Below are 27,900 nucleotides of genomic sequence, written 5' to 3'. Positions count from 1 at the left end.
CTTTGATTAAATCACATGTAACTTCTCCATAATCCAGATTATCTGATGGCTGTCTGTGTTTCCTTTCTCTGATAAAAAACTGTCGGTGAAGCCACGCATTAAGGAAACCCTTTTTCCTCTCACTGCGACTCAAACACTGTATGTTCGTGCTGATACTGTCCTCCAGGAACTCTCCAACACGGTTTCTCTATCTGAAAAGCGAGTTTTGTTTCTGTGAGATGGAAATTTACCAGAAAGAGTCAAATAAATCCTTTGGTTAGCACCCAGTACACCTGTGTTTGGTCTTTATTATGGAAACAGAGAAATCAAACCAGCTCACTGCAGTTGTTGATTGAACAGTTCTGCTACGGAAGCCCTAAGGTAATATAAATCATCATTTTATTGCTTAGTTTTCACATGATAACATGTTGATTTCTGATTGTTTTCTTGAAGTTTCCGGTAGTGTATCACATTAAAATAACAAGGATGTTTTATTCACATTTTACCTGATGTATTTATCTCATCTATTGGTATTAAATGAGGTATTTTGAGCATATTATTTTTTGTGCTTTTGTAGGCAACTCAAAACGTGACTATTTATTTAATATCAACTTTTTTCCAGAGAAAACTGCAGTAGATAAAATCTATGAAAGGATTTCCAGTTTGATTTTCTTTATTATTTACTTTGTTTTTGTTAGATCTTATAATTATCATTTTGTTTTATATTTGTAAATACATAATGTATAATTGTTAAAGCATTTATCTCATCCCTTGAGCATAATTATACGTCACCTGTGTTATCAAACTGTGCTTATTATTTACTTCCTTATAAATATTCTAATTCTTAATTATTTTTCTTAATATTTTCATCTTTATTATTCTTATAGAAGTGTTTACACCTTCCACTTTGCTGCTGTAGGTCAAATAAAGGATTAGCTTATTTTTAGCTGTTAGCTTTAGCTAATTTATGTCAGTGTCCCTTTTCATAAAGACTTGCCTCTGTCATATTTTCTCAGTTAAGGGTCTCCATCAATGTTTTTGTTTGTTTTTGATTGGCCGCACTGGGCTTCCCTACTGTTTGTTTTCGCTCTGTGCTTTTATTTTGAAGGCGGAACCTTCCAAACAGGAAGTGTACGCACGCACGGTGACGCTCGGAGCTCCGGGCAGACGCGTCCTGAAATAAACGGAGCGAAAGAGAGCGAAGAATCAGTGCAGCCTCTGGATTTATGAGTTTGGTGATTATAAAGATGGTTTTTGCCTCCAGCTGAGAGCTCGGACTGACCGGAAGCGGAGGACTGTGACCGGACATCTTCTCAGGTCGGTGTAACGGGCTGAATCCTTCTTCTGTCTGTGTGAGATGTGACCGTTTGCTCCAGCACAAACACACATTAACATTAATTATCATATATTCATGCTGATACTCCGAGCTGTGGAGCTGTGGGGCTGTGGAGCTGCAGTGTTGGCATGCTCTCCCACAGACGGGCAGCGGGAACTCACCGTGACGGACGGAGGAGGCTAATCAGATCAATTATCATCTCCTCATGGAGACACCGACACATCCATCCTCCTCCTCCTTATCACCATCTTTAAGCCTCTCATTCTTTAGATTTCTCTCCTCATTTCACTCCCTGAAGTTACAGTTTGTTCATATAGAAAATCATATCTAAGATGAATTAGCAGTTAATTAGTAAATTAGCATAATAAAATAAGAGTTATAAAGGGCTAATATGCATTTACACTTATCAGAAATATTTGTATGAAATATATTTAAATGGTTTTTTGAATGCTTTTTCTTTGTCAACATGTAGACTTGAAGTATTTGTTGTCCTTTAAGCAGTGGAGTGTCAGGAGGGTGACCATGGGTGGGATAGACCCTCTTTAGAATCTGATTGGCCGATCCATGTGCCATCAAAGAATCCTTGAATATGATTGGCCTGTTGAATTGTTAATGGGAGGGACTTGTGTTAAAGTAAGAATGCTTAGAAGTAGAAAAGAATGGAAGTAGGCTGTTTGTGGCTGCCTTTACATTTTAATATAACAGAGATTTCACATCTTAACAGGAATAATCCTGGTAAAAATGAAATTTAATACAAAAAAAATGTTTTATTTTTACATTTTGACTCAGAAACTCTTGTTATTTTAAAATTCTGAATAAATGAGATGAGGGGATTTATGGATCTGTGTAAGGGTCTGCAACCTTTACTTTCTTGGGGCCATTTTTCCTCAGCTCACCTGGATTAAAGTCATTCAGGAGCCAAAAAGTCTACTGTATATTCACAACAATGACTATAGAGTTTATAAGTTATAAACACAGTTAAACCTAATGAATAATTATCTAGAAGAGGTGTTTTTTAAATTTATGAAATTGTACATGTGATGTCTAATATTTTTGTCAGTTTTAACAAAGTTGGAAAATTTAAGATAAATATATAAATAAATAAAAATCGCAAAAAAATATTTCTTTTCAAAATGTTGCCATTTTTTAATTTTAGAAATAAAAAAGAAAAATGCAAAAAAAAATAAAATTTTAAAAATTTGCAAAAAATTCCAAAAACTTTAAAAATTTTATTTATTTATTTATTTATTTATTTATTTATTTATTTATTTATCTATTTATTTATTTTTATCACAATTACTTTTTTAAGAGACATAAGAAATAAACATTCCTAACATATGTGTGATTCTTTGTGCTTGTGCATGTACTTCATGCCCCCCCTGTAGAGGGCAGGCCCCCCCCTAAATAAAAAAATCTGGACACATCCCTGTTCATTTATTTGAATCTGATATGCAATTAGATTAAAAATCAATAAATAAAACACCTGTCTCTTGTGTTTTTCCACCTGTGTACTCAGATCTGGGATCTCACCATACATGGCCTCCGTCAGGTGACCTCTGCTGACCTCGGTCTCTCCTGGCTGCAGCTTTAAACTCCTGATCCACCTGAAGACTTCAGCAGGGTGAGACACAAACAGCATTAGATCACTGCAGGAAACGCTGGCTGAGCTGTCCTTCACTGCCACGGCTACCACACTTCTTTGTTATGTTTATGTTATGTACAGGACACACAAAGCTGTCCTGTAGCTTTAGTTTGTTAAATAAAACAAATTAGTATTACTAGTGTCAAAAACAATAATTATAAAACAGAGCACCAGGAGGACAAATTAAAGGTTTAAAAAAAACAAAAATACCCTCCCTTTAAGGAGCCTGAAAGATTTCACCCTCTGTAGTTCTTCAACCTACCTCTAGGGGTGCACTTACCCCCTGCTGCACTTTAACAGTAAGCTTCAACAGGTTTGGAAAGGACAATTTTAGAGTTTATATTAATTTATTTGTGTGAATCTGTAAATAAACTAAAGCTAAATAGTTATTGTTGTTGGAGGAGCATAAAAAATAAAATAATCCCCCTAAAAATATAAAAAACACCATCACATTTACCTCGTACAAACCAGTCATTAACCACTGACCGCAGTAAACGTTCGTTTATTCACTCTCGTGGTGTAAAATCCCGACGCCTCCTCTGAGGATTTTAACAAACGACTTTATAAATAATGAAATCTAACAATGCTGATTGGATCTCAGGTGTTTGATACTGCGATGAAGAAAAGCCGCCCTGCTCTCTTCATGTCAGAAGAGCTAAATTTACCCTCTCTATATTTAGATCATCGCCCTGGATAAAACTCAACATGTAGTGTTGAACGCTCTGATTCTGTGCTCGATGAGGACGCTCACACTCAGAAATGAGTATGTTTCACACACACACGTGTGTTTTATTAAAGCAGATTTTCCTCCCTCTTTAAAGTGAAGCTTCACCCGTTCACATGAGCTCTGCTTCAGTCAGTTATTGAATCATTTCTGTAATGAGGCTCACAGGACGAGGACGATTGGATTCATGTGCACATTTTTATTTTAGTCAGGAGCTCAACAGAAGGAAGGAAGGAAGAGTTTTAACAAATCCATATCTCTAGTGTTGGCTACAGCTCTGTGCAAACATGAGCGTTAAGGTTGGAAACCCCAAACATGGTTTAAATGTTCAGGGTCAAAGCCTGGAGGGAAGAAGAGCCAAGCCCTGAATATTAACCCTTCAGTTTCTAAGACTTTTGTCTCATCAGCATGATCAATAGTTTCCCAAAGAGCCTGTTAAAGAAATAAATTAAAAAAGTATTCTGCCCCCTTGAGGATTATCATCCCACTACAGGCAGCTGAAGTTGTATTTTAGCTCTTTTTAGAATGGCTGCTCCCATGAAATCAGTTTTTAATTTTGATAATTTTGTAGAAGTTGCGGTAAGAATAACGTCTTAACTGTTCCTCATTTTTTAAAACAAGTATTTCCTTCATCAGGGAAAAGGATATTAACTAAAAATTTACTAAAAAAGTGGCCAAAACTGCCTAATTATCTTAACATAAAGCAAAAAATGTAATAAACAAATTCAACAATTCAGTTCCAATAAATTATAATTTTCTGGTTGTTTATCAATGTGTCAGGCTTTACGGGGTTAAAACCTTTCAGTAATCAGTTTTAAATCATATTTGAGTTATTACTTATCTTTTATTTCTAACTATATGACTTAATACAGCTTAGGAAAATTTGTCTGGCGTCAGTTTTTTTATTTATTTATTTATTTTTGAGATTTTCAAGAAGCATAATAATAATAATTGTGCATGTGAATTTTCATTTAGGAAACATGATATAAATAAAAAGAAAAAAAGACAAAATGAGATTAAAAAAAATGTAATATAAATAACTAAATAACTTAATAGATTAAACACACCTGGCATCTTTTTTTTAAATTATTTTTTTCAATGAGATTTTCAAGATGCATAATAATAATTGTACGTGTGATTTTTTATATAGGAACATGATATAAATAGAAAGAAAAAAGAAAATAATAAATGATAAAAAACTGAATAGATTTTACACATCTGTCGTCAATTTTAATTAATATTTCTGCACTGGTTTTATTACAGCTAGCTAACTGCTACAAGCAGCATGCTTACTTATTCATGTCCAACAAGAGCATGCTAATGGTTGCTAATCAGCCAGTTTTACAAGTGACATCATCAGATTATGAATGGTTACTATTTTATTAGTATCAAATGTCCAGTTTTCTGTCTTTTTTTGTAGAGATATAACAGATAGAGCTGCTTTTCTCACAGTTCAACACTTTTACGATCTTTGGGTGGTTCTTCAATTTAAATTGGATTCTTTGATATGTCCGATTTTTGTGATTTTAGTTTGATTTTTTAACACAAGACTATATGAAAAGTTGAGTTATGATGATGGTGTCAGCAGAAGTCATCAGGAGCCATATCTTCCCAAAAAATGCAAAAAACAAAAACAAACAAACAAAAAAAAAACATTTCGCCCCCTGCTGGTGAAAAGTGGTAACTGTTTTTCAATCCAGCTGATAAACGAAAAAGGAAATAAATGACTTAAATTTGAAAAATAAAAACAATTTTTTAAACAAAAATTCCAATTTTAATATCGTTATACAAAAATCACAATAATTATGTGAACTAGAAAAGCAATTTCTGAAGAAATTGCGCTGTGAATGCAGAATGCTGAAGCAGCTTGCGCTGAACTGCTAATGCAACAAAATTCTGAACAAGAATGGCTAAAGTTATGTCTGAACTCATTTGAATTAAGTCTTGAAAAGCTTGTGCTCAACTGCAAAAGCAGAATGCTAAACATGAATGACTGAATTTATGTTTGAAAATGGTTGAAATAATTCATGAAAAGCAGGCACTCAACTGCTAATGCAGAATGCTAAATTAACCTGCCATGAACTCTTGGATGAAAGGAAACTAATGGATGAATGAGTTTAATGGATACATGAATTTAAAGTTGAAATGGCTGCATCTTTTAAAAATTTGAAGCAATGAATTAAATTTTAAAGAACAGTTATGGAAATAATGACCTGACTGAGGGAAAATGCAAGTCTCATCTCTGAAACGCTGTTAAAATGAAATTCTGTGTGTCCTGTGTGTGAGTTTTTAATCATGTAAGACTTCTAGCAGAGGCTCATCTGAAGCCAGATGTTGCCATGGTGATCATTGTTTACCAACTGCCATCAGAGAGCTGGTGGAGTCTGTTGATTCCCAACACATTTCCACTGAAATCAGGGTGTCAAACTGCCTACAACTGTGACAAAACCAAAGGGCCGATAAGAAAAATGATCACACCGTAGGAATCCTGAGACCCTGAGGAAGCTGTCCGTGTAAATTTCATGTCTAAAGATGCAGAAGTAGGCCCATGACAGCGATAGATAGATGAGGGAAATTTGACTGATCTCTGAGAAAACCCCTCAGGAATTAACATTGGAGTACATGGGTGCCGGAGCTGACTTGGCCCGACAGTTGGTCATTTTGTGAAAAAGGGCTCCATCCTTTTGCTTTAAAAACCACTTTGTCAGAAGCAGGACAAGACTACTTACATGCTGAGGGCTTATTTGTGTTGATAGCTCAAAAAAATGTGGCCAAGAGAGCAGTTTACCCAGAAGTTTCTCAGGTCTTGTTTCCTCCTCTCCCCACTCTGTCGTTTGAATCTCCCAGTCTAAGCTGAAACATTCCGTCCAATACACACCAATGTTAAATGGCTTGAAGAGCTGAAATGCTTCATGACCTTTGAAGGGTCATTGTGAAGTAACTATGAATGCTAGGAAACATTTGAAACCCACTGAATGGAGCCAAAAGATAGCTGAATATTTTGAAGTTTGAATAGAGTTTGTAGCTGAATGTATGACTGAATGAGGAGGGTTTGAAGCAGGCTGAAATCATGCCCTGAAGGGAGGAAATTTTGAAAATTCCGCATTCATCTCTATGGGACCGAAATCTCGTAAAACGTTGAATATCTCGGAGAGTATTTGTGAAAAGTTTCTGAAGAGTCATAGCCCCCTTGTCCCCACTGAAACACACGTTTTGAAGTTTGAACGGTGAAAATCAGTTGAAGTTTGTAGAAGTTTTAGCGGTCCAAAAAAGCGGGCGGAAGAAGAAGAAGAAGAATAAATTTTTTTGACACAGAAGAACATATGCTGTGAATGCATTACTGCATTCACAGCAATTATTATTATTTTTCTCCTGCTCTTACAGAAAGAGCTGGAAACCAGGAGCAAATAAACAGAGAGATATGAGTGATTAAAAAAAATGCTTGTTTACATTTTCAGTTTGAAAAAATATGGTACGAAAATGATAAAAAAAATGGATTTTAAATGTTTGTACATCATTTAAAACAAAGACTCTGCAGTGGAAGTCACCGCATGGGCTTAAAATCACCTGGGCAAACCAGCATTGCAAGTTTTTCTTAATGGTTTGAGATCATTAAAATTCTTTTTCGATATGTTTTTTTTACCAAATGACGTGCAAACTTTGAGCTAACCAGGGCTGTGTTTGCTCGTTTGTATTCACTCATTAAGAAACACGTTGAGTCTCAGTAAATGTAAAATAAAGACCTGCAGCAGGTGGAGTCGCAGCTCTGCACCGTGCTGCAGCAGACTCTTCAAACTGCTCCTGAAACGATCTGATTCACGGCGTCGTGTCTTCAGAAATGATCCGCCTCTCTGTGTCGATCTGCATGTCTCTCAAATGCATGCTGGGAACTGTCTCCCTGCTATCTCTCTTTGGCTTGACCGTTCATCCATTTACCCATCCATCTGTCCACCTATTTGTACCCAGAGTTCCTCCCTCCTTCCTCCAAGATCTCCCTCCTCCTCCTCCTCCTCCCTGCCCGTCCTCCTCTGGTTGGAGCTGCTGAATTATTAAACATCAGACGCTGGGCTCGGCTGTGGAGCCGGAGGTGGATGCAGAGCTAGCGAGATGTAAAGATGGAGAGTGAAGGAGGGAAGGATGGAGGTGTCGGGCGCCGCAGGGAGCCGTGAGTCAGCAGGGAGGGGAGGAGTTCAGGGGTAGGTGATACGGCTGCAGAGAGCCGCGTCAGATGCCTCCCGCTGCGCCCGTGTCGGTGCGTGTGCTCGAGCCCATCGATTGAAGAGAGAAGGTCACAGAGCGGAGAGGAGATTAGCCAGGCGCACTCGGCGAGCTAACGCCTCCTCTGAATAGCAGCTAGACAGGAAGAGGAGAGACAAAAGAGGCGCAGAGAAAGACGAGAGGAGCCGCCACAGGATGGGGGAGAGCTACATGTACCAGAGACTCCCCTACGCCAGAGGAGAGGAGGAGGGGGAGGAGGACGAGGAGGAGGAGAGACACAGGAGGATCCAGGAACGGGTCGGGGGACAAATGGTAAAGTCTGAAGTTGAAGGCAGACGGTCCGGGTGTGTGTGTGTGAGAGGGCTCTGTCTGTGTGTGTGTGTGTGTGTGTGTGTGTGTGTGTGTGTGTGTGTGTGTGTGCAGACTATTGAGTGTGATGATAATTTGATTAGTCCAGTGGTTCACGGCCGGGCCTGAAGAGCGGCTCAGATCACCGCCATATGTTCTGCCTCTCCTCGCCGTCTGTCCGTCAGGTTCGTTTCCTTTAACGACTCAGCGTGAAAATCACAACGAGACCAAAGTTTAAAGCTCAGGATGAAACAACTTTATCAGCAGAAAACAAGAGACATTTTTCACAGTTAATTAAATTTAGTAGAGAAAAATCCAAATCAGATTATCTTAAAGTCTTAGTTCATGTTTCACGCCAACGTGATCATAAGTTTGTGGTTAACTAGCCGTGCTGTCTTTAATTATAGACGTAAATTTAGAAAGTATGAATGTTTTTTTTACTGTTGTGCGAGATGGATAAGAATATGAGATACTGAAATATCTTATATGGATAAAGAGGGAGTAGAAGTCTGGTGTTGTAGGCTTTTATTTTGAAAGGATTGGTTTGTGGATGTTTACAGGAAGAAGGTTCAGAGACTTCAGCGGTGACGTTAAAGCTCCGCCCACAGGTTTGGCACTTCATCAAGAGCCAATGAGAATAATTTCAGATTAATTCTAGTTCAGTTTGATTAATTTCATCTAGAGCTGTAACTAACGATTATTTTAGTAATCCATAACTCTGAAGATTATATTTACGATTTATATGTTATTTATCGATAAGAAATGTTTCAATCCATGGATATCGTTAGCCTTTGTGCTTAACGATTCCCTCATCAATTCTTTACATTGTGCCGGAGCCGTCGAGCCTTATGTCGACTGGTCTGCTGCAGCTAGCTTAGCTTAGCAGTTAGCTAACGTTTCCCAAGAAAACTCTGATTCAGGATTTTCAGCTTGAAGTTTTCCTGAAGAACTGACTTCTTAAAGAAATGTTCATCACTCTCTCTCAGGAGATTCATATTCAGCACATTCAACATGGTATAAATCACCTTATTTACCAAAATAACAAAACAGCACAAGCTTGATGCTAATGTATATGGGAAACTGCATTGCTATGCTAGCAGTTAGCATACATCAGTATAACAGAATTTTAACTTTCATAACAGAAACATGTCACATCAACTCTTTGTAAAAAATACTGAGAGTTTCAAATGCTAAAAGCTAACAGGCTAATGAAAGGCTAATGGCTGACGGAAAAGTTCCAAACAACTTAAACCATTGCTATAACCACTTTGAGACACTAGATGGCCGACTTGAATTATTAATATATTAAAACACAGAACATCAACGTCACATTGTGTGACATTTTGACCTGTTTCTGTTTAATTATGCCCAGAAATATCCAGACTCAGGGACCAATTACATTTTATTCACTTACAGTATAAACTCAATTAAATGTTGTTGACACAGAAAACCTGTAAAGATACTTTTTGTACCAAGAAAATTCACAACAGGAATCCATAAAGAATCAGATCGATAAGGGCATCGGTATTGACAAAATCTTATCAATTCACATCCCCAACGATTAATCAATGAATCGTTAAAAAAGGATGACAATGCAAAATAGTAAAATTTGCAAAACCAAACATGTTGTTATTTTAGTTGATGACTATTGTTTTCTTAATGATTCAAAGAAACAACATATTTGAACATAATTAAACCAACCAGATGCTACATTTATAACGTATAAAAAGTGACATGAATGTATCGTCACTTAAAGAATTAACAATTTGGGCAAAATAACAAGAAAATATTTTGTTATATCATCAGATTAAGAACTTATTGGGCCAAAAAGGCACATTAAAAAAAAATGTGTCCTCAATCTTTTCACCTGCAGGTCAAAAATTGAGCCCTCTCTGCCCTACCACTATCTGTTGCAGCTAATGCTAATGCTAACTTTCATTTAATGAACTTCTTGTGGTTTTCAAACGGTGTGACGATTTAATAAAGAGACTAAATGAGTGCACTGATCTGTTTACATGTGACGCATACAGCCCCGCAGCCCAGGTAATTACACTCCAGTCCAGCAGGTGGCGGTAATGCACCTTTAGCTAGTTGTTAAAGCTAAATAATCGGACAAAAAGGAAGAAGACAAATAAACTGAAGAATAATATAGATATATTATAATAATTAATACAGTGATGAAGCAGCACAGAGGATTGATTATGGAAAAACATTGTCGATGCTTTTACCAATCGATTTTTGTTGATTTCATCGATTCGTCATTGCAGCCATAGTTTTTTTTACATCCAGAGTTTAATGTCTGTGAGGGTGGAAGAAATGTAGAGCAGGGTATCGTTGGCGTAGCAGTGAAGGGATGAAGATGTAGAGGAAGAACAGGAGGGGACCAAGCGCTGACCCCTGGGGGACGCCATGTGTAACGGGATCTTTGAAGTATTTCTGGAGATGTGATGAAAACCGTCGGAGAGGTTGGATGATATTTATTTAACCCCTGAATCCAGTTACAGGTGTTCAGGTAACAATGATGGTGACTCCTTCTAGCTTTAAGCTAATCTGAAAACAAGTGAAAGATGGCGTTGATGCCGTCTAAATGAACCGACACGCCCACCTGTCGGTCATCTTAGCCACGCCTCTCATTCAGCCAATCATGTGTGACTCTGAGCTTTAGTCAAAGAGGAAATCACTCCCTGATCCGAGCTGATGAACATGTTTTATTTGAGTTTCAGCTCTAACAGGACTCCAGCCTCTAGTGGACACTCAGAGAACTGCAGTTTTACACTTTTCATCACTGATTTGAGGTGAAATCGTGTGGGTATCGTCTCCTCTCTCTGAGCTGGGCTGTATATCTGCGTCAGGCCTGTAGGACGCTGTGGTCTGTAGCCTCAGTGTGACGCTGGGTTTCTGTCTGCAGATGCAGAGCGAGGAGGGCACAGAGTGGCTCCTGGAGCTGCTGACGGACGTGCAGCTGCAGCAGTACTTCCTGCGGATACGGGATGAGCTCAACGTCACTCGACTCTCACACTTCGACTACGTGAAGAATGAAGACCTGGAGAAGATCGGCATGGGGCGCCCCGGTAGGTCCTGTTTATACCGCTCGTTATCAACGTGTTGTTTTCTGAGATCTGAGTCTGAGATGTTTTGATGCTGTGATGATGTGGTTTCAGGTCAGAGGAGGCTTTGGGAGGCTGTGAAGAGGAGGAGAGCTCTCTACAAACGCAAGTCCTGGATGAGCAAGGTGCAGATCCCCCTGCAGGTCAGAAACCCCCCTCACTGTGATAGTGGAGACGCTAACACCTGCTCTCATCCTCCCGGCCTGTAGGTGTTCCCGGTGAAGCGACCTGACGCCGACCCTCAGCTCCCGCTCTCTCAGGGCGCCTCCTCCAGCGCCGCCACAGGAAACAGCGACTCGGCGGCCTCCCTGACCTGCCTGATCAGAGAGTCCGAGCTGCAGCTGCTGGAGCGTCTGGGAGACGGGACGTTTGGCGTGGTGCGGCGAGGAGAGTGGACGGGACCAAACGGGAGAGTGGTGAGACTCAAAGAGACTTCAGGAGCTGAAAAATGCAGATTTAAAAACAAAGGTAGAATGTGAAGTTTTACAGACCTGTAGAGGAGCCAGAACAGAGCCCTGAGGGACGCCACGAACAGGAAGGACAGGAGAGCAGAGGGTGTTTCCTAGCTTAGCATATCTATGTCTAAAAAATGTACTTGAGCTTTAAACAGTTTTATATTTTTAAGTTACAGCAGCGTGTGTACAGCTGATGTGGTCTCTTTGTTTCCATCAGCTGACGGTTGCGGTGAAGTGTCTGAAGGCTGGCGTGCTGGACTCTGACGGTCTGGACGATTTCATCCGGGAGGTGAACGCCATGCATTCACTGAGTCACCAGAACCTGATCCGCCTGCACGGCATCGTCCTGACGCAGCCCATGAAGATGGTGACGGAGCTGGCTCCTCTGGGCTCCCTCCTGGACCGGCTCAGGAAGCGTCAGGGTCACATCCTCATCCTCTCTCTGTGCAACTACGCCGTGCAGGTGAGGTCTCACCTTAAACCCTCAGGTCTGCAACCTTTACTTCTACAGGAGCCATTTTCCCTCAGCTCACCTGGATTAAAGTCATTCAGGAGCCACAAAATCTACTTTATCTTCACAATAAAAACTACTAGGTGTTTAAAATTTAATACATAGCTAATTAGTGAACAATTATCTGAACCAGAAGTTTTTTGGAAGTTATCAAATTGTACATGTGATTTTTAAGTTTCTGATTAAAAAAAAAAATAAATATAAAAATGTTCAAATTCAAAAAAATTGCCAAAATATCAAAAAAAAATTGAAATTCCCCAAATTTCAAAAAAATAAAAAATTTAAATAACTTTCCTTTTTTTGGAATTAATAAGATTGTACATGTGATGTCTACGTTCCTAATTTAAAAAAATAATAATAAATACAAATGTTGAAGTAAAAAAAATTGCCAAAATTTATAAAATATAAAAAAAAAATTGAAATTCCCCAAATTAAACAATAAAATTAAAAAAATTAAATAACTTTCAATTTTTTGGAAGTAATAAAATTGTACATGTGATGTCTTAGATTCTGATAAAATTTTTGCCAAAATTTATAAAATGTCACAAAATTTTTGAAATTTCCCAAATTTCCAAAAACTAAAAAAAAAATTCAATAGTTTTCTTTTCTTTTTCGAATGAATAAAATTGTTCATGTGATGTTTTAGTTCCTAATTTTAAAAAGAATGTTGAAATTCAAAAAATTTACCCAAATTTATAAAATGTCACAAAATTTTTGAACTTCCCCAAATTTTCAAAAAATGAAAAAAAAATCCTTTAAAAAAAATTCAACTCCCATAAATTTCCAAAAATTAAAAAAAGGAAGTTTTACAAAGTTTATCAAAATTTTAGAATATTAAAATTTACAAAAGACCCCAAAAACTTCACTACATTTTCAAAAGGTTTTAAAATTCTAAATATAAAGGAAGAAATTTTACAAAATTTTAGAAATTCCAAATATAAAAATGGAAAAAAATCACAAAATATCTGAAATTGTAAAAATTTAAAGAAAAAAAAATCTTTTTTTTTTAATTCCTGAAATAAAAAAAAATATTAATCAAAAACTGGAATGTCATTTTTTTCTTATTTATGAATTTCCAAACACTAAATATAATGAAAATACATTTGCAAAAATTTCTATTCTTTAAGGAAACTTGAATTTAATAACATTTACTGATAATTTTGCACATCATTTTTTGTTGTTTGCTACTGTCTTCCCACATATCAGTCATGTATATTAATCCAGCACGTTGTCAGTTAAATGTATCCATCCACACAGAATTAAAATCAGTATTTTCTTCCAGATTAGTCTTTTTGTAGATGTAGTTATCTTCCCAGGGCTGTAAAACTTGAGGTTAGCCACAGGTGCATGGAAAGTTGGTGGATGTTGATGTTGTAGGAGGTGAAGTAGAGCGGTGGCAGGCTTTATTGACGGATGTAAATAAAAATAAAAAAAACTTTATTTTAATAATATTTTTTAAAGCTAAAAGGAGCCACTGCAAAGGAGTCAAAAAGCTGCAGGTTGCAGACCCTTGTCTTAAACCCTCAGGTCTGAGCCTCAGGGTGATGCTGAAAGTCAGGTCAGAGGGAGGCAGCAGGAAAATTGCAGCTTTGACAAAAAAAAAAAGTTTATCAGTTGATTGAGTGGAGCTCACTGCTGCCTTCCTGCCTGTAGGTGGCGTGCGGCATGGCTTACCTGGAGCAGAGACGCTTCCTCCACAGAGACTTGGCCGCTCGAAATGTTCTGCTGTCCACCAACGAAACTGTGAAGATCGGAGACTTCGGCCTGATGAGGGCGCTGCCGACACACACGGACCAGTACATCATGGAGGAGGGTCACAAAATCCCCTTTCCCTGGTCAGAGGAGTGTCCTGCAGCCACAGAAACCCCTCCCTGTCTCTGTAAACCTCTAAATTTGTCCTTCCCGCTCTCCGTCCAGGTGTGCACCTGAGTCTCTGAAGTCTCGCTCCTTCTCTCACGCCTCTGACACCTGGATGTTCGGGGTCACTCTGTGGGAGATGTTCACACACGGTCAGGAGCCGTGGCTGGGTCTGAACGGGAGCCAGGTACGTCTACACACACATGAAACAGCTTCTTAAAGGTGAAGTTTTCTTAAAGTGAAAGCACCCACCAGCTGTCTCCATGCACGTGCAGATCCTCCATAAGGTGGACGTGGAGGCTGAGAGGCTGAGCAAACCCGACGACTGTCCCCAGGACATCTACAACGTCATGCTGCAGTGCTGGAGCCCCAAACCCGAGGACAGGCCCACCTTCATCGCCCTCAGAGACTTCCTGCTGGAGGTTGTTAGCCCAGCTGTGAGGAGTTATGACGCTGATCCCTCCTCTGTCCGTCTGTCGTCCTCACTGCTCTCTCTGTGCCTGTTTCTGCGCAGACCATGCCCACAGACATGAGAGCGCTGCAGGACTTCGAAGAGGAGGAAAAGCTCCAGATTAAGATGAACGACGTCATCACCATCATCGAGGGGAGGTCAGTGCGCGCCACAGGAAGTCTCCATCTCTGCAACCAGACAAGTTCATTTCTTTGTAGCAGCAGAAATGAAGGTTCAAGTAGTAGAAGAAGAAGTTTGAGTCGTATAAATAGTGGTGAAAGCAGAATAAGTCAAAGAGGAAGTTATGGTAAACTATCAGTAAATGAAGTGAAATCATGTAAAAGTTCTTGTGTGTAAGTGACAGAAAGAGCATATGTCTGTCTTTGTTCCTGAATGTTTTGGTTAGCTAGTACAAACAGCTGTGTGAGATGTAAGGTTTCCATGGTAACCAGCTCGTTAGACTGTGCAGAGCCGGAGCTGATTGACAAACAAGCGAAACGTAGAGTCTAAACTTCCTGCCACTTAGGCCTGGGCGATGCATCGATTTTAGCGATTAATTCGAATTTTTTCTTGTGGATGATTTAAAAAATGAAAAATTTGATTTTTTTTCCCCGCTGTTGTGCACCTTTTATACCACGACAAGCGCTGACTCCACGTGTGTGCAGCGTGATTTAACAGTTCACTAACAAAACAACAGAAAACCTAAATGTCATAAAATGTTCTTGTGTGTCTTTGACACCCAGCACCTTGAGGGACAGAGATTGATATAAACTAGACCTCTCGTCAGTGAACGCTAAACTCCCTTTCCTCCAATCCTCTGTTTTCTATCTGTCACTTTTCAGGAGTTTAAGATCTTTGACTCAAACATTTCCAAAGCCGGGACCCTTTCATGTTCACCTGCTGATTATTTATGATGTGACTGACGTGTAAAACCTGCTGCTCTTCAAAGTTAATCCTCTGATCATTTTGAGATTTAGATAGTAAAGAAATATACCTCAGTTTATCTCAGAACATCCCCACTCTACTGAAGAAAATCCCCTCTTATGGTGACATGGACGGATCATGATTTGTGAAAGTAGACTGCGGGGAGGGAGACGGGACGACGATGGATGCACTGCTTGGACAGACATGACTGAGAAGGTGTTAAACTTTTACCGGAGGAAAGCTGAGTCCTGTCTTTCCCTGTAACTCCCTCTGTTCCACCAACTAAATCCTCCATTCAGCAGTAATCCATCCGCTGACGAGCAGAGCAACATAACGAACCAGCATCGAGCCGCGCTCTGTCAAGCAGGGGCGGACCAGACTTTTTAGACTGGGGTGCCCCCAACCAGGGCACTGACTTATGCAGGGAGGCATGAAATTTATGAGCCCACACTTGAATAAATAGCATTTATTTTTACTTATTTGTTTGTATCAAAATTAAAGGATAAACAGGCTACAGCCTTAAAAAATAAAACTAGACAGAAACAAAGTGTTTTTTTTTAAATCATTTAAACATAGAGTATTACTAAACAGTGCTGTACTGCACTGAAACAGTACTGTACACACTTTTCCTAGCAGTGTTTTTAAATTCAAAATGTAAAAAATGGTGCAGCTTTCACTGTGAATGTAAATAAGTCTGCCTCCTTTAAAACTACAAAGTGAAGTTAGTGAAACAGAAGAAAAGCTGAAAATTCAATTCCAAGAGTCAAATAGAAGTTACTTTTTTAAAGGTTTTTAAGAAAAAAAAATGGTTTTGAGTTTGATCTGTCATTTGTACTTAGTTTTCTTTAAAAGGAAAAAAAAATGTCAAAAAATTGTAACTTGAATTTTTTGTGAAAAAATCAGAGATTTTATTTTTAGGCCATATCGCCCAGCCCTACTGCCACTGTGTGAAAACAGGAGGAGTTATCAGAAAAACATTGACTTTTTTAAGAATCTAGAGACTCTGAGGGACACAGCGATGTGTTTCACGTGTCTGTAGAGCCAAAAATGAGGGCAGGACAGCGAGCTACAGATGAAGTTACAAATAGCGCTGAGCTGAAGATGTAGGTCAGAAATAACACTGCTGCAGATTATGGGAAAATGAGGTTTTGTCTCACATTTGGACATTTTTTGGCCAAACAGTACAATCTTTAGCTACGATCCTCCCTTTGTTTAAAGCAGGAGAAGCCAGGGAACGTTTTCATGTATTTTTATGTTTCTAGAGCGAAGATTGTGAAAGTTATGACAGTTTGTTCAAGAAAGTCGTAACGTCTCATCAGCAGCCTCCTTCACGCACTCCAAGAGCAGGGATTTTTGTGAAAGTTTGTGTTGCTTTAACAATAAAATCTCAAAAACTGTTAAAGATATCTAAAAGTTACATCACACATTAAAAGCTGAAAGATTTGTGAGCATTTTAAAGCAAAAATGGAGTCTGTAAGTGGAAGTATGCTAAAGTTTTAGCATCTCAAAGTTGAGGGAGTTTTAGGCGGAGGAGGTGAAGTTCCCCATTCATTTTAATGGGCAGATTTTGTCAGAAAAAGGTGAATTAATCAAAATGTTTTAGGGTTAGAGGTGAATCAGTTGAATCAACATAAATTACTGTGCTGACGTTTGTTTATACGTGTGTGTGTGTTTCAGGGCAGAGCACTTCTGGTGGCGAGGTCAGAACAAGCGGACGCTGCGTATCGGTCAGTTTCCCCGTCACGTGGTCACCTCAGTCGCCGGGTTGTCCGCTCAGGACATCAGCCGACCCCTCAAACACTCCTTCATCCACACGGGACACGGAGACACGGACCCTCACAGGAGCTGGGGACACGCCGACCGCATCGACAGGTTGGTAACACCCAGATTTAAAACTAAAACAACAGATTTTTATATTTAAAACTCAAAGTTTTAAACCGTTATCACCTCCTGTGTCCAGAGCTTCAGGGTTAAAAAATTACAGCAGCAGTAAACATGAAGCATTACAGAGCTGCTGTTGTAGTTTCCACTGTTGTCCACTAGATGGCAGCAGAGTGCTCTGATTCTCCTACAGATGTGGTTAAACTTAGAGCAGACTCTACTCAATTGTAAATAGTTCATTCTTGTTAATACAAGTTTTTCTGATCAAAGACCATATGCAAGCAGCTGAGCTTAAACACTGAACACTCCATTCTTTTCTGTTAAGAACTTTCTAATTTCTTTATGGTCCAAAGTACAATGAGGTGTTTTTCTTTTTTTTTTTTTTACTTTTTATTTTATTTTATTTTATTTTATTTTATTTTATTTTATTTTATTTTATTTTATTTTATTATTATTATTATTATTATTTATTTATTTTTTTTTAAATTTATTTATTTATTTTTATGTTGTGGTTGTTTTACTTATATCATTATCTTATTTTATTGTATTTTATTTATTTATCTTTACTTTTTATTCATTTTCCCAACCAAAATTACACTTTAGTTTCTCAGTGTCCAGTATACTTGTTAATAACCACAAACTTGGATATATGTCTACACAGAAACATATTTGGTTTGGACTTGTTTGCACTCTTTCATTCTTTCATTTTGTGTGTGAAAGGGCTTAGACATGGCAGGAAGTGTAAATGCACATTGTTTTTTTTTTTTTTTTATTATGTTACTACCCCTGACTTTTTAATTTTTGATACAAAATTTGCTTTATTTATCTACTTTATTTCATTTTCTTTTAAATTGCTTTCAAAAAAGTTTTTCTTTATTTTTTATCTTTTTTTTATTTTTATTTTTATATTTCTATGTATATATATATATATATATATATATATATATATATATATATATATATATATATATATATATATATATATATATATATACATATATATATATATATATTTGTATATATATATATATATATATATATATATATATATATATATATATATACACATTTTTTTAATTATTTCTACCATATTGTTTAAAAATGGTCTGAATATAACATGTCGTATTTTTTTTAGTTTTTCCTTATTTCTGAAAAATGAATGTAACTTTGTCGAGCTGCGAAACATATTTTAATTTTGCATTGAATAAAAACTTAAATATTAAAAACTTAGAGCAGACTCCAAACTACAGCTGGTGCAAAGACGTGAGAATCCTCAGTTTGTGCTTTTTTAAACACCCACAGAAAAGGCTGGGTGCAAGAACACCAAACCTACCGTCCCCTTTAGTTTAAAGTCCGGTCTAAGGGATGAACCTGGACTTGGATTCTGACCTGAGGGTGTGTGAGCTGAGCTGCAGCGTCTTGGGTTCAGAGACGTGTTTCTCAGACAAACGCTGACAGAATGACAATAATCTGACATTTTCTGAGCAGTAAGGAAAGGAGTGAACCGTGACAGTGACACGACGCTGATCCAGACTCAAAGCCGGGCACGTTTGAACCCCAAGAAGATTAAAAACCCAGATTTCCTCCCTCAGTTTGTGTGACACGCTCCGGAGCAGAGATTAGACCCTCAGCTCTGTCAGAGACAACGATCTGACACGGCGCTGCTTCACAGCTCGGTCAGTCAGGCGTCGCCGAGCGTTCAGAGACGTCTCACAGATCTGAAGGTCATCTCCTTTCTGTTAAACTCCTCACCTTTACCTGCTCCCTTCCTCCTGCCTCCTCTCCTAGTCTGTACTTAGGGAACCCCATGGACCCTCCTGACATCCTGGGGATGGATCCAGGAGCTGCCAGACCCACCAAGCTCCCAAACCGCGCTAAAAGTAAGGATCACAAAGTTTAACACGTTAGGATTCTTTAGAGAGACTCTGAACCTCCTCCTCTCTCCTCCTCAGAGCAGCCTCCTCCTCGCCCGCCTCAGCCGGCCGTCCTGATAAAGAGTGAGTCCTCCTCGCTCCTCTCTGAGCTCCTGTAACCACACGGCGCCGTCACCCTCTAACCGCTGTTTCCATCTGTGCAGAGCCGTTCTACGACTCCGTGATGGACGACTACGACGACGAAGACGACGCCAGCGCCTCGTCGGGGCTGAAGAGGCTGGGGGCGTCTCTGGGCCTGAAGCTGCGGCCCTGGGAGGGCGGCTGCGTGCGCACGGCGAAAAGCGAGGTGTCACTCATCGACTTCACCGACGACAGCTTCAGCTCCACTACGCCCTCGCCGCTCACGGAGACGAGGCAGCCGGACGAGGACACGCTGAAGGTAACGAGGTTTCTCCACGCACAGGAAGCTGAGGAACTTTCTGCCAAGACGTGACCCAGGAACTAAACCCAGAGCCTGGTCCCTGCAGTTGAAAAGCTCCTTCATGTGTGATTAAACGCCGTCTCTCCTTCAGGACACGCCGTCCATCCTGGACTGGCCCCTCCCCCAGCCAGCGTATGACGAGGTCACTGCAGACCTGGAGGACCAATCAGAGGACCAGGAGGTGCGGTCCATCAACAAAGCGCTGACGGAGGAGTGCACGGCGTCCGGGGGCAGCAGCGGGGGGATGTCGGGGAGGAGCGAGTCTCAGTCAGCTGATCTGTTCCAGGAGCTTCAGCGGGAGGTGAGGGTCTCTGAGGGACGGTTCAGGTCCTGGTTCTGACCCGCCCCTCATGGTTCTGTGTTTGTCCCTGCAGGTGATGGTGAAGCTGCAGGTCCCCATGTCCACGGGCCGCTCCCTGCCCTCCTCCCCCCTCCCCCTGCCGCTGGCACCGCTGGGCCCGTACCGTCAGATCCACCTCCCCCCCTCCTCCCCGTCCTCTAACTCCGCCTCCTCCTTCGCGTCCTGCTTCGAGGACCGGCCCGTCCTCCCCCCTCGCAGCCCCGTCCCCCCGATGCGTCCCTCCAAACACAGCCTCTCCACCCGCTCCACCAACCCTCAGTCCCGCACCAGCTCCATCTCCCTGGGCGACCCCGAGGACACGCCCCCTCAGATCCCACCCAGAGACCACGCCTTCTCCCAGCCGGGGTCCCGCTCCTCCTCCCCCCTCCCTCTCATCCCTCCTCTCTCCTCCTCCCCTGTTGTCCTCCCCCCTCCTCCCCTCTCCGTCTCCCCTCGCCGGGCGTCTGGACTCCTGGGTCCCCTGCTCTCCAGCTCGTCCTCGTCCTCCCTGCCACCGGTGGCGTCACAGTCCACTCGTCTTGCTGCTCGGGGCGCCAACTACTCGTCCGGCTCTCTGCTGGAGCCTGTGCCCTTTCGTGAGGGGCGGGGCTTATCCTCGCTGATTGACAGCTCACAGAGTCCTGCTCCCGCCCCTTTGCCTGACCGACCTGCCTACATGGAGAAGTGAGTCTCTGACGCTGAACACAGTTTTCCTGAATCCACTGTTGGTGTAAACTTTCTCTGAGACCAGTTCGCTCTGAAGACCTTTAGATTTTATTCTGCTTCATTTAGTTTCCTCTCCTCTGCTGATAAAAAACTCCTAATCTGGGTTGTTTGGATTACAGACGTTCTTCTAGCGAGAACCAGGATGAGAAACTATAAACACACCAGCTTCAGACAGGATTTAAAAAAAACTAAAGGAAACAAATCAAAACTTAAGAGTCACAAAGCTGCACAGCAAGGTCTGCCTCCAAAGGGCTGGCCAATCAGAGTGAAGGGGGTTTGTAGGCGGGGCTAAAACAAAAAAGGTAAAATAAGTGTTTTTGAAGCGGCTCCTTGGAGCTGAGGAAAAAAATGTAATTGAAATGAACAATAGTTATTTTTCTTAAAGAGCGTCTTGATGATTAACGACACTGACACTAAATACAATCATGTATATTTTGTTAAATTATTAATGCATAACTTCTTGAAATAACTTGAAAAAAAAAATGGATTTTTTTTTGCATATTTCATTTTTTAATTTTTGCATTTTTTTTTAATTATTTCAATTCAATAAAAAATAAAAATAAAAAAAATATTTTTTTTCTAAATTTAGCAAATTTTTGCAGATTTATGAAATATTAGCCAATTTTCAAAATAAGTCATCTCTGGAATCACACTTTTTTTAATTTTGCAATTTTTCAAAAATTTTAATTTTTCTTTAAAATTTCGAAATTTACTGAAATTTCATAATTTTTGCAAATTTATGACATTTTTTTGCTTTTTTTTTTTTTTGCATTATTTTAATTAATTCAATTCCATTAAAAAAATCTTCTTTTTTTTAATTTAGCAAATTTTGCAGATTTATGAAATATTAGCAAGTTTTCAAAATAAGTTATCTTTGGCATCACACTTTTTTAATTTTGCAATTTTTCAAAAAATCTTAATTTTTCTTAAAAATTTTGAAATTTATTGAACTCGAATAATATTTGCAGATTTATGACATTTTTTTAATATTTCATTTTTTGTTGTTTTTGCATTTTTATTAATTATTTCAATTTCATTTTTAAAAAATATATGTTTTTTTTTCAAGATTTAGCAAACTTTTGCAGATTTATGAAATATTGGAAAAATTTTTGAATAAGTAATCTTTGAAATCACACTTTTCAAAAATCTTAATTTTTCTTGAAAATTTTGAAATTTATTGAACTTTCGTATTATTTGCAGATTTATGTCATTACAGAATTTTCTTTTTAATATTTGCAAATTAATTAAATTAAATACTAAGACATAATGTACAATTTTATAAACACAAAACATTTCTTTTAGATCATTAATCCCCTTGTTTCTACTTTGCATACATTTTATACACTTTTTTGCTTTGTTGTGAAGATAAAGTAGATTTTGTGTCTCCTGAATAACTTGAACTAACCTGAATGACTTTAATCCAGGTGAGCTGAGGAGAAATGGCTCCTATGAAAGTAAAGGTTGCAGAGCCCTGCACTAGAGAGACAAAAATAGAGATTTATTACAGATGTAAATCATGTGAAGACACTACGGGAGCCCCAGAGGGACAGAATTAGGTCTTAAAAAAAAGTGCATGACCCCTCTTTAAGTAGTTTTGATGGATTTTCTGTCATTTCCTGTTTCCTCAGGTATGGATCAGTCAACATGGCCGCCGTCAAACCCATGATACAACATCCAGGAGGAGGCAAACCTAACTCCTCCTACAACAACAACAACGGGCGCACTACAGCTCCCAGCATGCACCGGGAGCAGAGCGTCACACAGGTCAGGATCCAAACATCAGGAGCTCATTTAAATGTCTGGGTAGACCAAAATAAGTTTGATTAAGAGCTGAAACTCTCTGATTGGCTGATGCAGTTTAAAGACACATGCATGAGCAGGACGAGAGCAGCTGACCTCTGTGTCCATTAGGGGGCACCAAAACTGCCACAGAGCTGCTGTAAACAGCCTGAGCAGGAAAATCATGAAAGAAATCAAGTTTTGGGGAATGCAGAAAAAGATTTCACCCATGAGGAGAGCAGCATACTTATCCACTGAGATGAAAGCTGATGTGTGTCTTGGCGCAGGTTTGGTCCACACAGTTGTTGTTAATTCAGGATCAACAGCAGCAGGTGCTGTGAGTAGTCCGTTCACACACACAGGGATTAAAAGCCTCAGTGGGTAAATGTGAGCGCTGTCCCGTCACACTCACCTGCTGCCTGCTTATCTGTTTGCTCTGGCTGCTCGCCACCTGTTTGTCTCCTGCTCGTCCCGCTGTGTTTGGACTGAGTCACGGCCACAGGAGCAGATATGAGTTTACTCCTGTGCCACACGAGCAACAAAAGAGAGGAAATGAGAGGAGAGTTAGAAACAAACATGGAGGTACGCAGAGTTTGATGTTTGTCACTGAGCTCAGGCTGTGATCGGCAGGTCCAAGGAGCCGTACACGGCGTCACGCTGGAGGAGTGTCAGAGCGCTCTGCAGAGCCATGACTGGAGCGTCCCTGAGGCCGTCAATCATCTGAAGGTACGCTGACCTCTTCACCTCCTCACTGCTTCACTTTGACACCACCATGGAAACCCCAGAGCTGAGTCTCTGAAACAGGAAAGTTTGTTAGAAGTGAAGCCAAAGTTAATGTAGCGTCAGAAAAATGCACTTCAGAAAAACGACTGAAAGGATACCAGATACTTCCTGCAGGTTTTCATGTGTTTCTGAAGAGTATTTGATTAGCAGAGGGGTGCAAGCATAGACCGAAAAAAAAAAAAATGGACGTCCGCTTGCTCGGCTCGAAGTGAGGTCTCCACAAAAACTGCTCCCCCTGGTGGCTGGCTGCGGTATAGGTTTAAAAATCCATCTCCCCAGTCATTCCAGATGGGCTGTGGTCAAACTTTAAAAAATTATTACACCTGGTAGAAATGTTTCTCACGTCTGATTGTTGTGGTGATTTGAAGATATCATTTGGCTGTCTTGTATCAAAGTCCTCTTTGTTCTGAAAAGTTTTGTTTTCGTTAGTTATACGAGGTTAAAAACGAGGCGTTACGTAACTGACAGCTGACTTCCTCGTGTATTTTTTTCAGGGATTGTAAAATATGTCGGGAGGTAGAGTCAGGAAGTGATTAGACTCTCAAAGGAAAAAAATAATTATTATTTTTGTCACCCAGCTCCACTCAGATTCTCCCAGAATCCCTCACAGTCTCTGCTGCTCAGACTCTGACGTTGTTGGCTCTGACTCTGTCTCTCAGGTGGAGCAGCTGTTTCGTCTGGGTCTGCGGTCCAGAGCCGAGTGCGAGGAGCTCCTTCAGCGCTGTGACTGGAACCTGGAGGAGTCCAGTACCCTCATGCTGGACTCTTATGGACCCCATCGCAGCATGTAGGTGGAGCCTTGTTAAAAAAGACAATCTGTTGTTGGCTGATGTTAGGCTGGGAGAAAAAATGGATTCACAGAAGTATCAGGAAAAGTTTCTTTTATTTAGAGGCTTTCAATTTCAACATCATGCATTTCCCCATTTCCAAAAATCCTGTATTTAGTTTTCCTGGGGTGAAGTTAAGATTTGTTGCCATCAAACCATTTTTAAAGTGTCTGCAGTTCACTCTCCACAGTATCCAGAAGCTGTTTAAGGAGTTTGTTGTGATTGATTGTCGTGTCATCAGCAAATGAAATGGTCCAAGTACTGAACCCTGAGGCACCCTGTAGAAGCCCATAACCCAGGGGTCTTCAACCTGTGGCTCTGGGGCCTCGTGTGGCTCTTTGACTCCTCTGCAGTGGCTCCTTTTGGCTTTGGAAAAATATAATTGATTCAGGGAATTATTTTTTTAATTTGTCTTACAGACGGTTTTAATGAAAACAACACAGTTGATAAATAAAATCAAAGTATAACATTTTTCTGTACTAAATTTGTATCACATCTTGCAATAAAGCTTTTATTTTTTGTGATTTTTGCTTTTTTTCTGAAATTCTTGGAAAAAAAAACAATTTCAATTTTTGAGGTTATTTCAAATTTAGTAAAGGATTTTTAAATTTTGGGGAGATTTTGCAAATTTTTGAAGTTTTTACTTAAATCCTTTTTTTTTTTTGCAATTTTTTAGAAAATTGTATTAAATTTCTGACAATCAAAAATTTAAAATTGCATTATTTAGGTTTGAATATTTTTTTTTTCTATTTTATATTTTTTTCTTTATTTTTATTATTTATTTATTTATTTTTTAAATCTTGTTGGGATAATTATTCACTAGAGTTTTACTCTGTTTATATTTTTATACACTTTTTTTTGTCTCTATTGTGAAGTTAACCTACATTCTGTGGCTCCTGAATGACTTTCATCCAGGTGAGCTGAGGCAAAACGGCTTTTGAAAGTAAAGGTTGCAGACCCCTGCCATAACGTAATAAATTTGGCCTTTTTTAAATGTAATAGGACTATAATGTAATAGCTGACCAATCACGTAATCTGTAATGTAATAACTTTCACTGGATTTTGTCAATGATTAGATTCATAGCGTTCAGATGTCCTGATTTAACCTCTGACCTGAACCTGATGAACCTGATGGTTTGTTAATCCACGCTCTCCGTCTGTGTCTCTCTCAGGAAGTGACAGAGCAAACCGAGCTCCTGGCGCCGCCTGAATCAGTCCGACCTGCTGGTCCAGCTCACCGCTGCGAGGTCGCTCTGCTGTCTCTCTGTGAATGGAGGAGATGAACTGTCTGTGCCTGGCGCTGTGTACTGTGAACACCTGCTTTCACCTGTGTCATACACACACATCTCATCAGTGAATGAGTCACTCTCTACTTGAACAGTTGCTGTCAGTGTTTTTTTTATATCTGTTTGTAGATTTTCTGTTTCCTGCTGCAGCGTGAACCGTGGCGTGGAGGCGTGTGTGTCACGGCGTGCAGCAGATAAACTGTGAGCTTCTCTACAACTCTGTAAATGTCTGCGCTTCAGGCTGTTTATAAAGAAATCAGGGAAATGTCAGCTAAAGGTGTGTGTGTGTGTGCGTGTGTGAGTGTGTGTGGAGAGGATGCTGTGGTGTGTTCAGCACTTTACTGAGTGTGTCCCTCCTCTCAGGACACAAACTGCTGGTCAGACGACGATGAACTCGTTTATGAATGAAGTGAAGCTTTTGAGACTTTAAGGAGGAGCTGCTCGTTTGTCTGCGCCCTGAAACATGGAAACATGGACACAGGCTTTTAGCTCCTCCCACAGATCAGAGATGAACGTACGGATGTCTCATATCTCAGTCTGTGAACCAGCTGCTGCTTGATAATCACACACAGGCTGAGGCGTGGCGTGCTGTTCTCTGTGACGCTGTGCAGGTAGACGTCCGCGCTCTGCAGAAACTGATCCTTAACGTGATGAAGACGTAGAACTAGAGGTGAAATCGTCCGCTCTCGTTGCTGCTTTGCATGAACAGACTCCTTAAGCTGCTTCCTGTTGGTAAACTGGACCATTCACTGGAGGACGGACGCAAACATTCATAACGTGTGTGTGAGAGTGTGTGAGTGTGTGAGAGTGTGTGTGTGTGTGTGTGTGTGTGTGTGTGTGTGAGTGTGTGAGGTGTCCGGGCCTCCTCTGCTCAGCTGTTAGCTCTGTGTCGGTGACGCTGGCTGCTCAGACTGTGACACCACAGCAGCTCATTCATGACAAACGCAAACATGGCCGCTGTGCTTCGATAATAAAGTCAAATGAAGTCGTTCTAGTTTCACGTCTCTTCACGTCTTTGTCCTTTACGTTCAGTGTGATTTCACACACACACACACACATACACACACACACACACACAGCAGGGAAATGACCGGTATGAAGAATTTACTACGAGGGACTGACAGGAGACGTTATCCTGGGTAAAGTTGTTTTTCTTTCAAAGATAATACTTTATCATCAACCACCAGGAGCGTTCACAGACTAAACATCAGACGTCTGATGGACGAGCAGATCAAGTCTGTATCCTGTCTGTGGGTCCAAGACCAACTCTGAACTTCTACACAACGTTCATGGAGCCAAAACATGACTTTATGTTTGGTGTTGAAAATAAAATTTGGGGTTGAACATTTCCTGAAACAAAAAAAAAAACACTGGCATTAACGAATTAAAAAAAAAATCATTGGCATTAAAGAATTAAAAGAATTAAAAGAAATAAACAAAGAAAAAAACCTGAGATAAAAGAATTTAAAAAAACAAACAAAAAAAACCCACTGGTATTAAGAATTAAAACTAAATTAAACAAATAAAAAGAAACCCTGGTAGAAAAGAATTAAAACAACAACAAAAACACTGGCATTAAAGAATAAAAAAAAAAAAAACAAAAAAAACAAACAAAAGTAAAAACACTGGCATTGAAGAATTAAAAAAAACAAAACAAACAAAATTAAAACACTGGCATGAAAGAATTAAAACAAACAAACAAAAAAACCCCACTGGCATTAAAGAATTAAAAAAAAAAAAAACACTGGCATCAAAGAATAAAAAAACAAACAAACAAACCAACAAACAAAAAAAAACACTGGCATTAAAGTATTAAAAAGAATCAAAACCTAAAAAGTGTTGGCATTGAAGTATTAAAAAAAAACAAACAAAATTAAAACACTAACGTTATAGAATTAAAAACAAACAAAAAGAAAAACAAACCCTTTAATTACATATAAAAAAAAACCCAGTGGCATTAGAGAATTAAAACAAACAAATAAACAAAAAAAACCACCGGCATTTAAGGATTTAAAAAACAAACAAACAAACAAAAAACACTGGCATGAAAGAACTTAAAAAAAAAAAACAGTTAAAAAAAAAAACAGTTAGAAGCATTAAAAAGATTTCACTGAAGTCAAAAACAGGAGGTGGAAAGTTCTAACTTTTTATTTTTAACGTTTTATTTATTTAATGTGTCTGCTAAATCAATGACAGTTTTTAACTCAAATTACATTTTTCTTTTTTTCTCACTGTCTTTTGTCAGTTTTAACTTCCTGTCACCCTTTAGGCGTGGAGGGGAGGGTTTGTGGGTGGGGCTAGTATGATGTAATATACATAAAATTTGCATATTGCTGATGAATGAAGCAGCACTCGGCTTGACCACAGGACT

General features: G+C 39.5%; 1 protein-coding gene across 3 annotated transcripts; it reads left to right on the top strand.

Annotated features, from left to right (window-relative positions):
- The first annotated feature begins 1,112 nt into the window (after positions 1-1,112).
- Positions 1,113-26,512, top strand: tnk2a (tyrosine kinase, non-receptor, 2a). 3 transcript variants are annotated; one of them, XM_074693592.1, is made up of 20 exons: positions 1,113-1,296; positions 2,832-2,936; positions 11,156-11,318; positions 11,409-11,479; positions 11,564-11,770; positions 12,027-12,272; positions 13,974-14,155; positions 14,238-14,364; positions 14,453-14,599; positions 14,692-14,786; positions 17,230-17,424; positions 19,222-19,313; positions 19,386-19,430; positions 19,511-19,746; positions 19,880-20,089; positions 20,163-20,812; positions 22,483-22,618; positions 23,264-23,359; positions 24,076-24,203; positions 25,416-26,512. In XM_074693592.1, the coding sequence occupies exons 3-20, from the start codon at positions 11,156-11,158 to the stop codon at positions 25,420-25,422; spliced, it is 3,033 nt and encodes a 1,010-aa protein (XP_074549693.1). In that variant the 5' UTR covers positions 1,113-1,296; positions 2,832-2,936; the 3' UTR covers positions 25,423-26,512. The 3 variants fall into 3 exon arrangements, with proteins under 3 accessions (XP_074549693.1, XP_074549695.1, XP_074549692.1); XM_074693591.1 differs by lacking the exons at positions 1,113-1,296; positions 2,832-2,936 and adding an exon at positions 7,613-8,211; XM_074693594.1 differs by lacking the exons at positions 1,113-1,296; positions 2,832-2,936; positions 23,264-23,359; positions 24,076-24,203; positions 25,416-26,512 and adding an exon at positions 7,610-8,211 and having other exon boundaries at positions 20,163-20,723; positions 20,786-20,812; positions 22,483-22,585.
- The last annotated feature ends 1,388 nt before the right edge of the window (positions 26,513-27,900 follow it).

This window comes from Halichoeres trimaculatus, unplaced genomic scaffold (assembly GCF_033239565.1).
Source record: "Halichoeres trimaculatus isolate MK-OKI-2021-1 unplaced genomic scaffold, fHalTri1.1 fHalTri1_scaffold_18, whole genome shotgun sequence".
NCBI lineage: Eukaryota > Metazoa > Chordata > Actinopteri > Labriformes > Labridae > Halichoeres > Halichoeres trimaculatus.
The sequence above is the reverse complement of the archived record's forward strand: the minus strand, read 5'-3'. Positions and strand labels throughout refer to the sequence as shown.